At 39.3% G+C, this 19,916-nt stretch overlaps 2 protein-coding genes across 2 annotated transcripts; both read right to left on the bottom strand.

Annotated features, from left to right (window-relative positions):
* Nucleotides 1-1,858: 1,858 nt before the first annotated feature.
* Nucleotides 1,859-4,972, bottom strand: LOC135626383 (pentatricopeptide repeat-containing protein At3g06430, chloroplastic-like). The gene is made up of 2 exons (XM_065131625.1): nt 4,436-4,972; nt 1,859-3,399 (listed from the first exon to the last, which is right to left on the bottom strand). The coding sequence occupies exons 1-2, from the start codon at nt 4,913-4,915 to the stop codon at nt 2,290-2,292; spliced, it is 1,590 nt and encodes a 529-aa protein (XP_064987697.1). The 5' UTR covers nt 4,916-4,972; the 3' UTR covers nt 1,859-2,289.
* Nucleotides 4,973-7,058: 2,086 nt separating this feature from the next.
* Nucleotides 7,059-13,639, bottom strand: LOC103971407 (protein ALTERED PHOSPHATE STARVATION RESPONSE 1). Its single transcript, XM_009385424.3, has 4 exons — nt 12,432-13,639; nt 11,011-11,186; nt 9,918-10,141; nt 7,059-8,036 (listed from the first exon to the last, which is right to left on the bottom strand). Exons 1-4 carry the CDS (start codon nt 13,489-13,491, stop codon nt 7,241-7,243), a joined length of 2,256 nt encoding a protein of 751 aa, XP_009383699.2. The 5' UTR covers nt 13,492-13,639; the 3' UTR covers nt 7,059-7,240.
* Between the last annotated feature and the right edge of the window lie 6,277 nt (nt 13,640-19,916).

The raw sequence follows: 19,916 nt of genomic DNA on the forward strand, positions 1-19,916 counted from the left end.
GAAGTCCACCTTTAGGTATCTCCTTAATATGTGTGGTCTATTGCACATGAATCATCCATCGAAAATATGAGGCTTATCTCTAAAGACTTATCATATTAGAGAAACTTTTCTCCTTACGTCTCTTTGAAGTTTCAAAAACCAGCATCTCTAAAATACTCCATCTTATAAATAACATAAAGTATTACCATTACAAATGCACTTGCTAGATCGTGTAACATTTTGTTAATACAATCCTTTGCTATGCCAATAAGGCATAGCAATGTGTTGAACCTTGTAGTTTAGAGTCTTATATATGCATCCTTGTCCATCATGTAGACGAGAAAATACTCATACTCTAAGCATCAAGTTTCAGTCACCTTGGAATGACTTCAAGCACCCATAATCCACACACAAACCATCTTATAATAAATTCTTCAAGTCGACAATTTCTCTCATCTCCATGAGCCTTTGCACAAACTCTTTCGATCATAGATAAACTCATTCACGATTTGCACGATCTCCTCACCCATAGTCCACACACAAACCATCTTATAATAAATTCTTCAAGTCGACAATTTCTCTCATTTCCATGAGCCTTTGCACAAACTCTTTCGATCATAGATCAACTCATTCACGATTTATACGATCTCCTCACTCATAGTCCACACACAAACCATCTTATAATAAATTCTTCAAGTCGACAATTTCTCTCATCTCCATGAGCCTTTGCACAAACTCTTTCGATCATAGATAAACTCATTCACGATTTGCACGATCTCCTCCTTGGAATGGCTACAAGCACCCATAGTCTATACACAAGCCATCCTATAATAAATTCTTTGAGTTGATAATTTCTCTCATCTTCATGAGCCTTTACACAAACTCTTTTGGTCGTTGATCAACTCATTCACAATTTGCATGATCTCCTCCATTGTTAAGCACTCAAGTTTGCATTGGGCACCATCAAGTTAGGTTGATGATCTTGAGATATAACTTGAAATCAATCATCTCAACCTTTGTATAAATACATATTTATCCTAACTCACGTGACTTTATGATGCCTCATGCGTGAGGGGTTAATCATTCATCCAAACACCAATTCTTAGATGTCCTAGTGAGGGGTTAATTATTCATCCAAACACCAATTCTTAGATGTCCTACTCCTTTAAGGGTTCCATTCCCCATGCCTCTATGCTTATTTTCCCCAAATAATTACGTGTATAAACTGCCATCCATGCAACCCCACTACACTGCTAAGTTGTATGTCAAGTTCTTATTTGTATGCTTGTCCCACTCTACTCTAATACCGTATGTTATGAACTTAACTAGTTTTAGCCAAATCATAGGACACGCTTAAAAGATTAGTTGCTCCGTAACCTTATATAGTTCCATAGGGACCCATAAGAAAAAGAAACGAGTTAGTAAACAAATGAGTCAGTGTGCAACTATCAATTCCACAAGTAGACAATTAAGCAAATGTTTTATAGATACTACAAAATACAAAAATGGACTTCGTGTGTAAAAGGTCCAAGCAACTCATTGCATATAAAGCCCTCTGATAACTCACAATGAGACTACCAAACCTACAACAAATCCCTTATATGTCGCTTAAGGCATACATAAACTAAAAACCATAAACATTACAATGAAAGCCTTTGTTGTGAACAATTCATGATATCATGCCTTCGTTGCCAACAATTCATGATATTGTGCTTGCGTCTATAAAAATAAAAGATGATTTATCATATAGCCCAACAAAACATTCAACTTTTACCCTTTTCCTCTTCAGGAAGTCCCAATACAAACTGTATATTAACTACATCTTATTCGGAGATAAAATAATACACAAATCAAGCCATCAGAAAACTTCATAGGAATATAAAAGAATCAACCATAATCAGTAGAACTTACCAAAATTGTCCAGATAGAATGAACATGGAGAACCTTAAAACTGTCAGATAATAAACAAGAAAGTACCACAGCAAATGCAGAACTCTGCTGAAATGTCATTGATAATTAAATAGATGCATTCTGTGATAAAATAACAGTGGGAGGCTGCATGCACAGTCATCGAGTCCCCTCGGTGTGTTACGATCTTGCTCCTTGGTTGCTTTGGCATGGCAAAATGGGGCTGTGAGGGTCAAATCATCGAGCAAACAAAACGATATCTTGCTCTCCAGTCAAGTCTTCTTAAATAAGAAGTTAGCCACCCATCTTTGCAATGATGCATCATCAGATAACTTTGTTCATCGTTGCCGAAAAGAAGGCATTACTGAATCTTTGACAGCTTTCCTGCATACTGAAGCATTTTCATGGAGTTACAAGCTCAAGTTCAACCATACCTGGATTTACCTGCTTCAGATCATAAATCTTATCAGTCATTCCTTCCTTCCTGTATGCTTCAACCAAGATGTGATATGTGACAGTATCTGGAGCACAATGCCTCTCATTCATATGCTTGAAAACTCTCTCCATCTCCAGAAGATCACCCGCTTTAGCGCACGCGGAGATGACAGCATTGTAGAAAGATGTGTTAGTTGGTACCTCCAGCCTCTCCGCTAGCTGAACAGTACTCACTACCTTGTGAAAGAGACCTGCAATGCTGAAGCCATTAAGCAGGCAGCAGAAAGTCTTAGTATCAGCTTTCATCCCCTCGGCTCGCATCTGATTGAAAGCGTACTCCATATTTTTTGCATCCCCGACATCTGCAAAGGCCTCAATCACATTGTTATAAGTGGAGGTGGTCCACGGAAATGCTAACTTCCGCATGTATTCCATAACTGATGTCATCTTATCATACATCCGTCTCTTTCCATAAGCACCGATCAAAATGTTAAAAGTACGTGTCTCTGGTTCGATTCCAAAGCTACGGAACTTCTCATACCATTTTTCCATCATGTCAACCTGACCCACATTTCCAAATAGGCTTAGGATGATATTCATAGTCCAGACGTCAGGTTTGCAAGTTGTACTTTCCAGCATCCCAGAGAGAACTTTCTCCATCTCATCAAATTTGCCAGCCTTTCCATAGCCACTGAGAACTATGTTTTGGGTAACAGTATTTGGGGTTATCAAGTGCTCTGACATGTCTTGATACAGAGAATCAACCAGATCGAATCTAGATGCCTCAACACAAGCCTTTATGAGTGTACTGTATGTATAGACATCTGGTTGGCAATGGGGCAACGTCTTCATCTTGACTAGGACAGAAAATGCTTCATCCAGTAGGTTGCTCCTACAGTAAGCCGCAAGCAATGCTGTGTATAGCTCAGAAGTGGGTTGACAACCTTCTTCCTCCATAGTGTTAAAGAGTTTCTGCGCCTGAATGGGCTGACCTGATTTTCCAAGGAGGAGGAGGAGTTTCATATATGTGCCTTCCTTTGGAGAGTAAAAGGATTGCTCCTTGAGCATATCAAAGACCTACAAACTAGTAAAATATAAATTACAAGTTCAAAAGACATAGATAACTACAAAAGGAAATAAACCACAGCAGAAAACTTGGGACCGTGAGAAAGTGACGACGGCACAAACATTGAATTAGATGCAGAGTAGAAAGTTTAGCATGTCCAAACAAGATGATCTACACAAACAATAAAATGAAAGAGGATGGATTTGGACAGTGTTGATATCTCACGGCAAAAGTCACAGTCAAGTAGAAAGCAAAAGTCACAATGGTTTTTGTGGCAAGTAATTCATTTTCTAGATTGCAAGAGTATCTTCAAAAATGAAATTTGGTTAATTGTATCACACATATACATTCAGAGTCCTTAAGTTATACCTTATTTTGCCCCTTTTTCTTTTCCCCTCTCGATTGTTGTGGTGTTGTGTCAGTTGCCAATGTTCTTAAAGAAACATCAAGCACCAAAAGTATCCAGATCAAAGCTAACCCAGCCACACTGATGGAGACTAAATTCACTCAAGCATGTAATCATATAAGTATTGTGGTCCAGTGTTTTGAGTTTAGTTGTAACTGGACATTGTCGCATATAACACACTAGTTTTAGTTGATGCAGATCACAGAAAACAAAAGAACAAAAAAATTAATATCCTTTTTTGTCCACATCATTTCTTGCAGCTCTAACAAATAATTAGTTAACCATGGATTCCATATATTTATGTAATCCTTTTCCAATCACAAAATGTTACTCCTGTGTTATCACCTGAAAGAATAAAAAAATACAATCTTAAATCTCAGAGATTAAATGGATTAGCATTGTGCTATTGTCCCACAAACCCATCAACATTTCCCAAGTAATGCACAAGCTCTTCCAAGAAAGCGTTTCTAATTGTAGGTTCGGATGGCATTTTACTTCACTGAAATTGACTAAACAGCTGACAACCAGTTTTTCTAGTTTCTTATCGAGTAAACTTGGGGGGAACTTTAAATTAAAGTAGGCAAAGGGGCAAAATGACACAAGAACAATGATTTGAGGAGGAGGAGAAGGAATTCGAGAACCTCGAGCGCCTCCTGCCACTGCTTCTTCTGGATCCGATCCGCGAGGGCCTCGGTGACGGTGCAGGCCCAGGCCTTGGCGGTGGCGCGGTCGTCCGCCTTCTTCTTGAGGTTCTTGATGGGCGTCCGCGGCCGCCGAGAGACGGAGCTCTCGGAGATCCCTGGGAACTCCCCCTCCTTCCAGTGCCGCTTCTTCGGTGGAGCACCGGCCGCGGGGGCAGCCGCTACCGGGGCGCGCTTGGGAGTCGAGCGAAAGCGGGGCGAAGTCGCAGTTGAACGAGTAGTCGTAGGAGGGCGAGGAGCGCCCGACGCCTTCCTGGGCCGAGGGCCGACTGCGCACCTCAATACCCTAGCGAAACCCCCGGCGTCATCTACGGCCGTTTTGGTAGCCGCCGTCCTCGTGACGTCGAATCGCGAACCGAGGTGGAGAACAGGAGCAGTGAGGGGGAAGGAAGACAGAAAGCTCGACGATACGGCCACCATAGCGTGCGCGTGATGAGCGAGCGAGAGAGAGGGAGACGATGGAGCGAGAGGCTTTTTATTCGTTATCGTTTATTATTTATATATTAAAATACTAAAGCCTCAACTACCTGAGACGGAGATGAGGAGGAGGAGAAAGCATTTAAGGGGATAATTGCATATCACCCCTATAATTAAATCTCTTTAGTATTTTAATTTTTAAAATTAAAAAATTTATATTAATATTTTTTTAATTATAAAAATAAAATATCTAGATTTATTTATTTTAACATCGTTGGTTTTTATTGATAAAAATATAAAAACAATAGGTAAAAGGATAATTTCAATATTTCAGTTAGTGGTAATGGATGTGTCGATTGTGACGAATGATAATACCGCTATGGGTCACATATGGTTATTATAGGTGAGGAGAACGATGACAAAAGATGAGGGCTATTTTCTATCTACATCAATGTGCAACAATGACAATCCTTTTGTCGTTCGACAACTACGTCGACGTTGACACAATGAATAATCCTTTCGTTGTTTTACATTTACGTCGACGTCAATATAGTTGTCGAGCAACGAAATGGTCGCTCAATATATGTATTGGTGATCCTTTCGTTACTCAGCATTTGTATTGACATTGACATAGTGATCGGCACTTTCGTCGCTTGGCAACTACATCAATATCGATGTAGATGTAAAGTGATTCTCATATCTTGTCATCACTTTTCTTATCCATAATAGTCACATGCGGCTCCCCAATGGTGTCGTTGTCCATTACCACTAACTGAAATATTGAAATTATCTTTTTATTTATTGTTTTCGTGTTTCCATTAATAAAATCGATTGTACTAGAGTAAATGAATATATAAGTTTTACTTTCATAATTATAGGAATTTCAACGTAAACTTTTTAAATCTTCGATGGTCTAATCTTCGGCGAGAATCGAAATCAAGACCTATTTTTTATTAAGTTTCAAGATCTTGACGACAATAGTTTATTGATTAAATAAACATATAAAAAGTGAATTAAAGACTTATATTTTGTAGTTTAAGGTGTTTAGATATATACTTCATCGTTAACTTATAAGTTTTTTTATGACATATATAGTTGACTCTTTTACTTGCAAGTCTATAAACAAGCATGTTCATGAGACCATAATAACATAAACGAATTTAATGGAAAGCATAAATAAAATAAAATAAACCATTTGATAACGAATCTTCACACTTTTTTTTTATGGTGTATATACCTTTTTATGATGGCTTATTCACTATAATCTTTTGTTTTCATTCACTGTGGTCTAAACACAAGGGATAAAGATAAATAAATTAAGTTTATTTTCCAATGCTTCAAGGGAAATAAAATCGAAGGAAGTGTGAAAAAAAAAAAAGTATTTTTCGGAAGAAAAATGTTACGCATTAATTTGAAGGATTTATTCTTTGTTTCTCCATTTCATTCCCGGAGAAATATCCTGAAAACAAAAGATTGCAAGACAAACACAAAAAAATAGAATTTGATTATGATGTAATGGGTTTTCCGCAAGAAAATAAAATACACTAATGCTTTTTCGGTCCAATCTACATGTAATCATTTCTTATTCAGTCCTTTACATTCTTTGATATTTAAGAGAGAATATTCTCATCAAAGATTTATTTCATATTGTAATATCTTTAATTTCATCCACCAATAATTCTTTCTTGATTAGAATCCGAAAATCTTTTTTTTTTTTTTTTTATCATAATGTGAATTTGAGTAATAATTTTCTAATTGAACCCACCATAATAATGTTGAATACTTATCTGCATCCAAGCCTATCCTTCATTTCTCCCACCCTATCCGTCCACTAATAATCCTTACATCCTTCACCATTTTGAATATTAGCTATTGGCTGTGCCATAGTCTGATCGTATCCAATATTATATCAATCATGATATTATTTATCAACATCCGACTTGATCTATTAATTTGATAAACTCTCAACTATTTACGATGATAATAATCAAAACTACATTCATCTCTATCTATTTGGTGTCTTTATCCTTTGGAGCCATTACATAGGAAGTAGTTCATTGTAGAACTGCAGCAACACATCACCCATCAAGCAGCATTAGGTCTCGTTTCTTCGGGACCCTCACAAAAATGGGTACAAGGCAAAAGATGGAGGGATGCCAAGCTTTCTTTACCCAACCCAGTTGGAACATAAATACATGCACTGATAAACTTAAGCTAATCCAACACAAAGCTGTTCACCAGGCTGAATGCCACATGCAAATGAAAACCACAACATGACTAGGACACGAAAATGCACAAAAAAGACACCTCTGCAGATTTGCTAAGGAGCTAGTTAGTTGGAGGATCCTGCTCCGTGATCATCTTTAAGCTGGCATACATCTTGGAACAAGCATTAGCGAAGTCCGACATAGCTCGGAAAAGCTCTGGCAAGTGGGTCTTGAGACTACTCAGTGATTTCTCTCTCACCTGCTTGCACAACCTTCTGTGGGCTTCAACTTCTTCATCAAACTTGCTTTTGAGTGACTCCACCATAAACCTCCTTTCCTCCACTGGGTCCTTTTGATTTGATCCCTCCCCACCATCGGGCTCGCCAACCGATGAACCCATCCTCCTCTGTGAATACTTCTGGAACCAGTCATCGAACGCCCGATTCTTCTTCGAATACTCCTTGTGGGCCTCCTCGCACTTCTCTTTCTGCTTTCGCTCTTCCTGTTGGAGTGTCACTATCGTGTTTATGACTGCTGAAAAGCTGAGGATGGCACTCTTTGCAAGCTCGTCTGGAAGCTTTCCGAGATAATCATGCCATGCATGCAGGAGAGACTGAATCGGGGCATGAGCCGGCCTTTGTGGAGACGACACTTTCTCCTTCAAGCTGCTTTCGATAGGGATGAGAGTTAACTTCAACCAACTATTCAGAGAATCCACGTACTCTTTCTGATGGCTGACAAGTTTGTTGAATTGTGTATGCCACTCCTTGGCAATTTCAAGCAGCTGAAAGGTGTGCTTATGATGATGTTCACTTGTCTCCCTTGGAGAATTTGTAACATCAAGGGATTTAAGACCCTCGACTATCTTCAGCTGGGCTTGGTGGTGCATGTACATTGCGTACCACATCTGGGCCATCCTGAGAGGGCAGATAGTAGTTAGTAGAATTGAACACTGTTAGTGACTGCACAGGCATGCAGTATAGTGTAGACAGCCGAGACCATATATACTGTCTACCAATCACAGATTGAGCATGAGAAACCAATTGTAGGCACAAGGGGTATAATCATAAGTATCAATGCACCTCCAGGTGATACAAGAAGCTTCAAGAGCAATTACCAAAAAACCAAGGCAGCCACATGCTGCCAGTTTGGGGGTTTGAACTTGTATATACTTCTCTGAGCTAGACAGGTTCTTGGACACCTCTAACCCCTTTCCAAGAAGCAGAAACCGGGCCAACCATGACAAAGATTGATGGATTGCAAGAGTGGTTATGACGATGGCATCTGATGTAGACATAGATCATTGGCAAATAACTAGGTTCAGCTTATCTAGCTTCTCAGATAAATATGAAAGACGTTAACTGTAACAATGTAATGGCTATTATGTAAAGGGGAATTTTAAATGCATCGTTGAGAGTCTCGAGGCGAAGATCCATTAGCCAAGACATTCAACACAAGTATGAAGTATGAACCCAGGGAAATGTAGAAGGCTAGCTTCTATCCTATCCAAATAAAACCATGAAAATCTAAATATTTGCACTCCAAACTCACCAAAGCTATAAAACAAAGTGACGACCTAGAAACTACTTTGGGAAACAAAACAAGTCATGCAGTAATTTTTGGGTGCATTGCAGTCATGATCTAGGGACATATTTGAATGATATCATACAGTCATACAGTAAACTAAACCATGATACAGTAAACAAAACAACCATCTATATCAAGATAATGATTTGAATGATATCATACGGTCATGATCTAGGGACATATTTCTCAAATCAAAAGCCAATAAACTTCACCATGCAGTAATTTTTGGGTGCATTACTGTCTTATGTGGTAACAGCATTCTGTTTTTGGGTGGGTCAAGGTTTTCCCTTCCTATTGTGGTTTAATCTGTTTAGCAGTACTGATCTGAGGTTAACACAAAAGTTAAGGTGTTGCATGGAACAATATTGTCCAATTTATATTTGGTGTTGCTAGACCATTGCATTGTAAGTCTACCAAGTATAGAGTCAACCAATCCCAAATCAAGGATTAGGCAGGTTAGACTATGATCTAGATTCTAGTCGCAAAAGTTGTTCCAATTGACCATTTTGCAAAGAAAAGCTTTTCAGTACTGAATAGTACAATTTTGTCAGCCTAGCCTAACCGAACTAGGACTTAGGTTGGTCAATGATATAACCATATATGACAGGTAGTCTGCTTGTAGTAAGCTGAGTAATTTTTGCATGTCAAGCACCAAGACATGAAGCATACTAGTTCAGATGAAAAATTATTCTGGATACACCTTTGCAGCATTACAAGAAGACGAATTGTGTCATACAGCTACGCGATGCGAAATATGCGAACCCATAGAACAAAATAAAGCAATAAGTCTTTTTGAATTATAAGTGATTTGCACTTCAGGAATATTGCCAAAAGGGGGGAGACTGGGTTGGAAGGATCCTATTAATTGGTAAAAGGTTATTACTAATGTTAAGATGGAAAGAGAATTTAGGTTATTTGCAGGATTTCTTTCATGGTAGAAGTGATTTAGCTAAACAAAATAGGAACTATTTTGGGTTTTAACAATAATTTTGAAGTTTGAACAATCTTAAGAAGAAAATCATACACCTCACCTAATTGCAGTGATAGTCACAAAAGAGGTAAATCATATTGCAAGAAGTCAGGAGTAATGCATTACCAGAACAATTACCAAAAATAAATAATAAATAAAGCATTAATAAGATAGGCCATTACCTACAATGAATCACAAATGAATATACATCCTGGACATAAAACTTCAAGCGAGGACTTACCCTTCAACAAGCTCCACTAGTTTTGGATAAAGCTGTTTATCACGCAGACGTTCGATTTCTGACACGGTTGAATCCATTGACTGCATATCAACTATGTATCTAGTGTGTAAATGGCTTACAGCTGCTTTAGTACGTTCCAATGCTTCACTACTGACACCACGTTTCTTTTGCCTATTCAGTAAAGCAACTTTCCTCTGGTACTCAATTTTCATAAGCTCACCGGCCTGCCATCCAAGTTTACAGTTAGACTACGGACTTGAAAAAGCCCAAGATGACAATGAACAATCGGTGACAAGAAAAAGAAGCCTCTTGTGGACAAGACTGACAGAAGATCAACTTCAAACTTGTCTTCTGTTGAATAGAATCGAGCAGATTCTGTTTGAAATCTGCAGCAGTTGTGGGCTAAGCTTTTGCTAAATTGATAGCCAGATGCAATATATTTTTTTTTTATCATCGATAACCAGATAAGTGTGTTATGGAGGACAATAACAGATTTCCGACAGAGGGACATGGTTTATTCCTTGAAATAATACTAAACAAGAAGTTGGCAGCAGAAGGTGAAGAATTTACTTTAGCGATGCAAAAATGTTCCATGTAAAAGTGCAGACTATTAAAAAAGGATACACTTGCATGTTCCAACAAGCCAAAGATTCAATGTCTATTCACAATTAGGATTCTGTTTCCATATTGAAACTTAAATTTATAGCTAGAAGTCCAAAGTTCAATTTCCCAGTCGATATCCATTATATGCTAGGGAAAACTACTTAGTTCAGTTGCAAGCATATATCAAGTCCAAAAATTTCCACAGAGATAATATCAGATATTTTTGCAACTGAAAACCACCAAGTTTATAGCGATAATAGAAGCCTGTAACTAGTATTTATTAAAATAACAAATAGACTAATGTGAGACAAGGACCAATGCATGAAACGAAGAAACAGGATCAATTGAAGCACCAAATTTCACCTTGTGTGGCAATACAAAATACCCCGAAATTCACTGACTGAAGTAATCATAACAGATAATAAAAAAATTGCAAAACTTTATGATGCCAACAGAAATAATAGAGCTCCAACGGAAATGTGACGTTTACCTTAACTTCATCATATAACTTTTTCTCCCATGCTAGGATCTTATCCAACACGGTTGCATGAGTTTCCCATTCATCATTGTCAAAATCATCTTTACCACCATCTGCATCAGCCATACCTTTAAATGACCTATTCCATGTAATAACACGCATGACCCTGGCAGAATGATCTATGTGACCTGTAAAAACACAAAAAAGTTACAAATAGGTCAAGTGAAATATGAGAGCAAAACATAACAGATCAGGAAGACTTTTTCAAGGAAAAAACAACTATGAGCCAAATCAGGAATAAACTCCCTTTTTGAACGTACAAGAATTTGTGGAGCTCAGAATGTCCGGATGCACAGGAAATGTGTGCAGCCAAGATGGCTTTGCTTTCTTGACATCAAGTTTTTGCTAATTTTGATAAGATGCAAAAGGCCAATTCACATGCAGTGGGAATGACTCATGAAACAAAGAAAGAATGTAACTTATGTTTTCACTGGATATGTTTTCCAGTTTTCTATTGTTTGTTTGCAGGAAAACACAAATAGTCACTGAAGAACAAAAAAATGGCATCAATCCTGCCATTTACTAGTGAAAAATTTGCAAAAATTTAGCCAGAACAATGTTTTCTTCCTAATGCAATCAAACCAGAAAGGCGGCAGCGAAATCAAAATGAAGACACTCTCGAGTTTGTCTTGAATATTCCTCCCCATCCTATGCCACTTCCATTGAACAGTATGTACTAGGCGACATGTGGAGAGTAGACAATGCCATAATCCTAGGTTTCAACGAGACCCCTGGAATACAATATGATGCATCCAAGCACATACAAAAGTGAGGTTTAATCAAGAGAAAATAGATGGACTGCATATTTTGGCAAGGCCCTCACTAAGTCCACCGATGCTTATAGTTGAAACAAGTGATGAATGGCATTCCCATCCAACGATTTGCCATATTATGCAAAAATGAACGAGCATTAGTAGACCACATTTGAGATAGTTTGTGAGTTAGCAACATGGTCCAGCAGATAAGCATGTATCAAATAAAGATAATGCCATCGAAAGTGTCAACTACTTTAGCTGGAAAAGATTTTGACAGTCCATCACAAGGAGGTACTCTGCTCGAATCCCATTTTCATCATTTATTCTTTGCAAAAAAAAAAAAAAAAAAATAATGCCCTTTCCCTGATTAGGATTCCATGGTCGTCCAAGGAATTAGAGGAAGAAACATTAGGAACTTATTCTAGGCAATCCACTACAACCTGTAAGCAAAAACAAAAAAAATAGTCTATGGATACGGATTCTACCAAACCATGACAATGTGACATTTCACAGTGCCAAATTGGTAGAACCCCATTGCCAAGCATTTTGGCCTCATAGATTCGGATAAATCGATTAACTGGTGTTAAAAGTAATAAACAATGGAAAGGATCAAAGTACCTCTACTATCCGCAAAATTGGAGTGGTAGTGCATTCTAGTGGCCTCGAGCATCTTGGAAACTTCATGTGTACTCTCTGACGCCTTGAGGAAAAGGTCATCAAGATCTGTGAGCACCTTCAGGAGATTATTGCTGGGGCGATCTACCGGCACCATCTTCCCCCTTTTGGCATCCAGTGCTGGTGCTGACGCCGCGTGCTGGTGATGAGCATGCGTTCCCTGCTTCGGCTTCCTCGGCACCTTAGGTGGTAGCGGAGTCTCCAAGACCACCTTTTCGGGCGTCACCGGCTCATCATCGCCATCGACCACATGGTGATCGGTGACTGGAGGCGGCGGAGCTGATGTCTTGAACCGATCCTCCGAAGCGTCCTCCCTCGCAGGTCGGATCTCGTCTGCCGGGGTCAGCGATGGCCCCTGCATGTTGTCGTCCATGGAGGAGAAGAAGTAATCCCAAGTTTCCAAGGCCTTCGAATCGGGCATCGGCGGCGGCGGGGGCGGAGGGCTGGGCTGAGGAGGCAGCGGAGGCGGAGCTGGGGAGGGGGACGGGGAAGGGGAGCTCGCGGCGGCAGCGGCTCCCGCAGGGCGGCGGCGGTGTTCGAGGCCGCCGTCGCGGTCTTCCTCTTCCTCCTCGTCCGCCTCCTCCTCGCCTTCGTCATCGTCCTCGCGGATGGAGGCGTTCGGCTGGGCCTTGGAGGGGAACTTCTTGGGGAGATCAGGCATGCTTATGGAGCGCTGGATAGGGGACGGAGAGAACTCCGGCAGCGGCGGCGGAGGCGGGGGGAGGGGGTCGATGGGCGGCTGGACGGCCGGGGGGACGCCACCGGAGGGGCCGGGGACCGCCGCGGCAGTAGTGGCAGTGGAGGAAGAGGGGCCCGGGTCGTGGGCCTCGCCCTGGCCGAACTCGCTGAGGGCGGCGCCGGTATTCTTGAGCGCGACGGCGTAGGCGGAGTGCGCGGCCGCGAAGGCGTTCCGCTCCGCCACCGCCGCCTTCATCCACTGCCGCCGTTCCTTGCACCGCGTCACCGCCTCCTCGTTATCCACCCTCGACTGCGCGCAACCCATAACTCCTTCCTCCTCTCTCCCTCGACAGCGATCGAGTGAGCTCCCAAGATCAAAACTCAGAAGGTCCGCAGGTGACCGTATCGTTCCCAGAGAGAGAGAGAGAGAGAGAGAGAGAGGTGTACCGCAGCAGTCTGCCCGCAGCCCACCGCCTCGCTCCACATAAAGATTAAAGAGTTCTTTTATTAAAAGGAGGAAACAACGCTTTCCTACCCCCGCGTCCCACCCATCCCACCAACCTTCAAGAAGCGGGACCCACCATGACATCCCGAAACATCGAAGCGGGTGGGTGTTTCGGGGACGAGAGAGCGGGTGGGAAAGAAGTAAAAGAATCAGGGGAAAAAGGCGGAGGGACGGGGGCCAGTGGGGGCGCTGGTGGCCCCTTCCATGCGCCTCTGCGGCCGCTAACGGGTGAGGCGGAATAAAACCACTTTCTCGAAACGCTAAAATGAGGACGTGGCTTTGGCCCCACTGGGCCACGGCACGTAGTACATCCATGTGGCTTCCAGACCCATCTTGTTTACACATGATTGCGAAATATGCTCCCAAAATCGATCATGTGATTTCCTCCATAAGTATGGATTAGTGTGGGTTAATCGATGGCCCACCCGATCCACCAACGAGAGGACCTGTCGTGTCGACAAATATAGTGTCAATTGAATTCGCGATGAATCGATCACCTCAACGGTCGAATAAAGGATTCGACGCTACGGTTACAAACGTGAACGTTGGTTCGTTACGGCTTTGAATCCTCACCTCAGAATGGATTCTTCGCTTTGACTCGAGTTTGGAGATGGAATTGGCTGCCTCATCGGATTGGAGTGCTATTGGTTCGACCAGTATCTCTGTTTCGGTGTTTATGTATTATTGACTAGTTCCGGGATTAAAACTAATAAAATGGAATACAAGTTTTTTTTGTTTTTGGGGGGGGGGGGGGGGGGGGGGGGGGACTTTTAACATATCTATCTATCCTCTCAAAATTTGAAAATATTATATTTTCCCTATAATTTTTAATATAACCTTTGTATGTCTCATCATCAAGATGTAATAATAATATATCAAAAACTAACACAATCTAAAATATGAATCATGCGATTAAGCAAACACCTTCTTCCGATCTTATCAGGAACCCAACCCCACCTTGTTGGGAATATGCATGAACAGATTCATCACTGCTTATTTTTAGTAGTATCCCATTTAGATTCAATCAAGAGTTTATGATTCATCACCCTGCCATAAATCTCTACAATAATAGCATATCGGCTGGTTTCAGAATGGGTTTTTCAAATCAACCATAATATTTGAACAATAATAGCTCTAATCATTGGAGCGTATTGCCTAACGAGAGATTGTCCCTCGCTCAATCAAGCTCGATTAATTCATTCTGCCCTCAAAATGGGGATATATTAAATGCTTTTATTTTATTTTAATTTTTTTTAAATTAAATAAACCAATATTAATCATGATTAAAAAGTTATGGAGGATTTAAAAGGATATATTGTATCGCAGTTTGTAACGATAAATATAACATTTACAACCTTTGGAAGGAGATCAATCCAATAAATGATAAATTGGCTTGTATCTACAAGTTGGAGATGATAGTGGATGTAGGCCCAAGATAGAAAAAAAAAAAGAAAAAGAAATATAATCAAATAATATGTGATTGAAATTAGAAAAATAAAAACAAAAGTCTGGACACGTAAATCGCTATCCTAAAATATATATATATATATATATATATATATATATATATATATATATATATATATATATATATATATATTCTCTGCCTTCATGCATATTTGATTGGAAAAATCATCCTAAAGATATAATCCGGAGCGACTCCTTTTTCAAGCATCAACGTAAAAAAAATCCTTATAATCTAATACTAACATATTAAAAAATCATAACTCAAATACTATATAAGATTGGTTTTTCTTCACACCTCTCGCGAAGTAGGAAGAAGGATTTATAGCTTCTTTTTGTCTAAGAAAAATATGTGCCATGTCATCCATGTGTGATGGGATAGAAAGAAAAGTTGTTGCACAAACTAATTTGTGCATGGGAGATGACGTGCATGCAAGTCGCCCTTCTAGAAATCCTCCGCTCGTGACTCGATAACAATTAGGACAATCTGATATTTTCTCTTAATAATCCCCCGTAAAACATTAAAAAAATCGTTCAGATATATAGAACAATTATATCAAATAAATAAATACACTAAAAAATATTTATTCATATATATACTATATGATCAATAAGATATCTTCTTAGCGGATCGGGTTTTTGTGACTCGTGTGTCTTAAACACATTTTGCTTTGTGCCTCCATCGTGATGAATCTCCTTACGTTAGTTAGATTTTCTTGACTCACACGCAGCAGACACATTTTACCTTAGGCTTCTATTGTGATAAATCTCTTTACACGGGTCGGGTTTTCCTAACTAACATGTCTTGGACACATTTTACTTTGTGCCTCCACCGTGATAGATCTTCTTACTGTTAGGATTGAAATCAATACTAAGAGGGGGGTGAATTAGTGTTTTTGATAAAAACATCGATTTTAAAAAATCTTCGTTCAGCGAAAACGATAATGAAAGAGTGCTTGACTTAGAGTAAGTAAACTAAATAATTAACTCAATGTAATATCAATGAAACATAGAAAGAAAGTGCAAATCAGATTTATAGTGGTTCGGTCATTGTGACCTACGTCCACTTTCGATTCCTCTTCCATCGAGGTCATCGACGATCACTAACGGTCTTCCTTTAATGAGCAAAGACCAACTATCCTTATAACTCTTTCTCCTTTTCATAAGCTCAGAAGAGAACCTTTACACCCCTCTTTTGCAAGTATTCCCTCGCGCACCCCCCTTAGAATTATCACTAAGCTCTAGGAGGGACTCTACACTTTAAGAGATTATAACCTTAGAATCATAGAGTTTTTGTTCTACTTTTATGTGTTTATTAAGCAGAAATTTGTGGGATATTTATAGACCCTGAATGACTTAAAAAAGTAGAGCCAAATTTTAAATCCTTGGGTTTTCGGGTACTAGAGGTACCACCGCTTGTCAGTTTGATATTAGGCGGTACCATCGCCTAATACACTAATACTAATGGTATCACCACCTAGTCTAACAGTACCACTACCCAGTCTGGCGCTATCACTACATGACACAATCTGGAAGACTGTGTCTGGGCTGTACCACCACCTGACATGATTTGAGAGACTATATCTAGGCGGTACCACCGCCTAATCTGGGTAATACTATTGCTAGACCCTACTATAAGTCACTGAATGAGCTAAACAATAGGTCTAATTGACCCCTAATTGAGTTGGCATTGTTTCATCACAAAACTGATTCAATTAGTCCTAAACTAACTCGATCTAGACACATGATTATAAATATGAATCCTATGTTATCTAGCATATCGTTGGTTTATTCGGTACTTCGTCCGATCCTTCAGCGTATCGTCTTCTCCTTCGGTATATTACGCAATCGGCATGTTGACTCATACAACTTCTAGACTAGTACCACCGCCCAATCTGGCAGTGCCACTGCTTGACACAGTTTGAGAGACTATGTCTGGGCGGTACCACCGCCTGACCTAGCGGTGCCACTGCTTGACAACCTAGAAAAGTGTGCTCTTGACTTTTTTAGGTCATGGGCAATTTCATCTATCCTTGGGTCACTAAACGGGCTTTTCACTTAGCCCAAAACAGTCCCAACTCAAGCCCATGGGCCCATAATTGAGTTAGCATGGTTACACTAAAAACTAACTCAATTATGACCTAATTACGACCAATTAAGATACAACTGATTACAAGACTAGAATTCTATATTGTTCGGCATGTCATTGGTTCATCCGGTGCTTCATCCAACCCTTTGATGCATCGTCCTCTCCTTTGGCGTATTGTCCAATCGACATATTGACCTCCGCAACATCCGATCTCCTTGGTGTAATGTCCAATCCTTCAACCCGATGCTCGAACTCATGGCACGAAGTCCTTTTGCCAACACGTCGATCGATCTTCCGACCGACGTCTAATCTTTTGACATGTTCACTCCGGTCCAACGTTCGATTCTTTCTACTTTAATCAATTTGCCTTTTCTGATTGAAGCTAGTCCTACGTCACTCAAAACGCAGATTAGATCATAAACTCATCAATTGTTTTTATCATCATAATCCGAGATTCAACAATCTCTCCCTTTTTTATGATGACAATCAATTGATGATTGAGTTTAAACTAAACTCCCCCTATCCATATGCCATAATTTCAATCATGAATTATATGCAATACATCATATCATTACTTATATCATAAGCTCAAGCATTGCATCCAAACCATCATACATAATAAAATTTCATTATATCATGCATGATCATCATCATACCTCCCCCGTTGTCATCAACAAAAAAAGAGAAATACAACTAGTAAGTTTTTGAAATATACAAGCTAGTAAGATAGCAAGTTTTGAATATGTAAACTAGCAAGTTTTAGAGATGTGCAAGTTTAGCAATTCTTTGCTTCTTGAGATGGGCAAGATAACACTTTTGCTTCTCTTGATATTGCAAACTAGCAATTCTTACTTCTTTTTTGAGATAAGTTTAGAAGTTTTACTTCTTGAGATGGGCAAAATAATAATTTTTGCTTCCTTTTATAATGTATAAGCTAACAATTTTTCTTTTCTTTGCTATGTGCAAGCTAGCAAGACTTTCTTCCCCTTTGTAATTGTCAAAGAGAAGGGAAGAATACAATAGTATAATTTTTCTCTCTTTTTTACATCAATGATTCAATCATATCATGAGATATACAAATCATAAATACAAGGCAATTGTACATAATAAAATTTAAGTCATAAATATCAAGAAGTTAAGTGACATATCATGATTAATTTGAATACATCTCTTTCTTTAGTTAAAGCAAAAATCTTGATTTATAGAAAACTCAATTCATAAAAATTAAGAAATCAAGATCATGATCCGAAAAATGTATAAGAAGAATTTATGCATTTGAGAGATTTAACATGCCTAAGTTTAACATTCAAGCTAGCAATTATGGTTCTCTTGAGATGCTAACAATTTTCTTTCTCCCCTTTATCATTGCAAACAAGAAAGAAAAAGAGGGGAGATACAAAAATTTACATCAATGATCATCACATGAAAGATATTAAGGATCATGAAAGATCAATACAAAAAGATCATTGGTCTTTTGTATTATAAAGAAAACCTTCAAAACATAAGAGATCAATTTGATGATCAATACATAGGAGTCATAATGAATCTCATGTTTAGAAATTAATATTTAATTTATATAAATATCCTCTTAAATAAAAACATTATAGAGAATTTTAAGAACATCGAGAAATCAAGAGAAGGATCATGATTAAAAGAAATATCCTTTTTAATGAATAGCAAAAGGAAGAATCATAATAATGTTAGGAACGAGTCGGCACTAAGAGGGGGGGGGGGGGGGGTAGTGAATTAGTGTAGCGGTAAAAATTATATCAGTTTGAAAATCTCATTGCGATTAAACCCATTTCGGAAGATATTAACTTGAAAGTATATGAAAGAGTATAGTGGATGTAAAGCAAGTAAAGAAGGGTTGTTTATAGTAAATGTAAATTGCAAGAAGTAAATGCAAACTGAGTTATAGTGGTTCGGTCGTCATGACCTACATCCACTCCACTGATTCCTCTTCCATCGAGGCCACTAGCATCCACTAACGATCTTTCTTTAATAGGCAAAGATCAACCTCCTTCTTACAACTTTATTCTACTTTTGCAGGCTCAGGAGAGAACCTTTACATCCCCTTTTTACAAAGCTCCCCTCACACTCTCCCTTAGAATAGTGTCTAGATTTTGGAGGAAGGACTCTATACTTTACAAGGGTTTTCAACTCTAAAAATATAGAGTTTTTATTTACTTTTCTTATTTTTCCATACAATAATAGCTCGGGTATTTATAGACTCCAAATGGCTTCAAAAATAGAGCCAAAATTCAAATCCTCTAAAATTTCAGAGTACGGGCGGTACCACCGCCTGCATTGGATGGTACCACCGCCTGTAGCCTGACACTGGGCGGTACCACCACCAAGTCTGGTGGTACCACTGCCTAAAAGAGTATGTCTGGGTGGTACCACCGCCTAGACTAGTGGTATCACCGCCTGACATAGTCTCGGAGATTATGCCACGATGGTTTCACTTGTTTGGTCACTATTTGGGCCTTTCTCTTGGCCCAACACAGCCCAAACTTGGCCCAACTATCTCCTAATTGGGTTGGCCTAATTCTAATCTCAATTATGTACTAACTATAAATTTTAAGATATTTACTAAGCTAAACAAAGTCCGTAAGTCTAGGTTTTTTTCGGTGAACTTCTGACGAACTTCCGACGATCTCTCGGTAATGTTCTAGCGGACTCCCAGCAAGCT

This window comes from Musa acuminata, chromosome BXJ2-11 (genome assembly GCF_036884655.1).
Source record: "Musa acuminata AAA Group cultivar baxijiao chromosome BXJ2-11, Cavendish_Baxijiao_AAA, whole genome shotgun sequence".
Lineage (NCBI taxonomy): Eukaryota > Viridiplantae > Streptophyta > Magnoliopsida > Zingiberales > Musaceae > Musa > Musa acuminata.

Coding starts and splice junctions, on each gene's coding strand:
- LOC135626383 (XM_065131625.1), bottom strand. CDS start 4,915: ATGGTGGCCGTATCGTCGAGCTTTCTGTCTTCCTTCCCCCTCACTGCT. Junction 3,400..4,435: donor AGTGGCAGGAGGCGCTCGAG/GTTCTCGAATTC, acceptor ACTAGTTTGTAG/GTCTTTGATATGCTCAAGGA.
- LOC103971407 (XM_009385424.3), bottom strand. CDS start 13,491: ATGGGTTGCGCGCAGTCGAGGGTGGATAACGAGGAGGCGGTGACGCGG. Junction 11,187..12,431: donor CAATTTTGCGGATAGTAGAG/GTACTTTGATCC, acceptor GTGTTTTTACAG/GTCACATAGATCATTCTGCC. Junction 10,142..11,010: donor AGTTATATGATGAAGTTAAG/GTAAACGTCACA, acceptor CTTGGATGGCAG/GCCGGTGAGCTTATGAAAAT.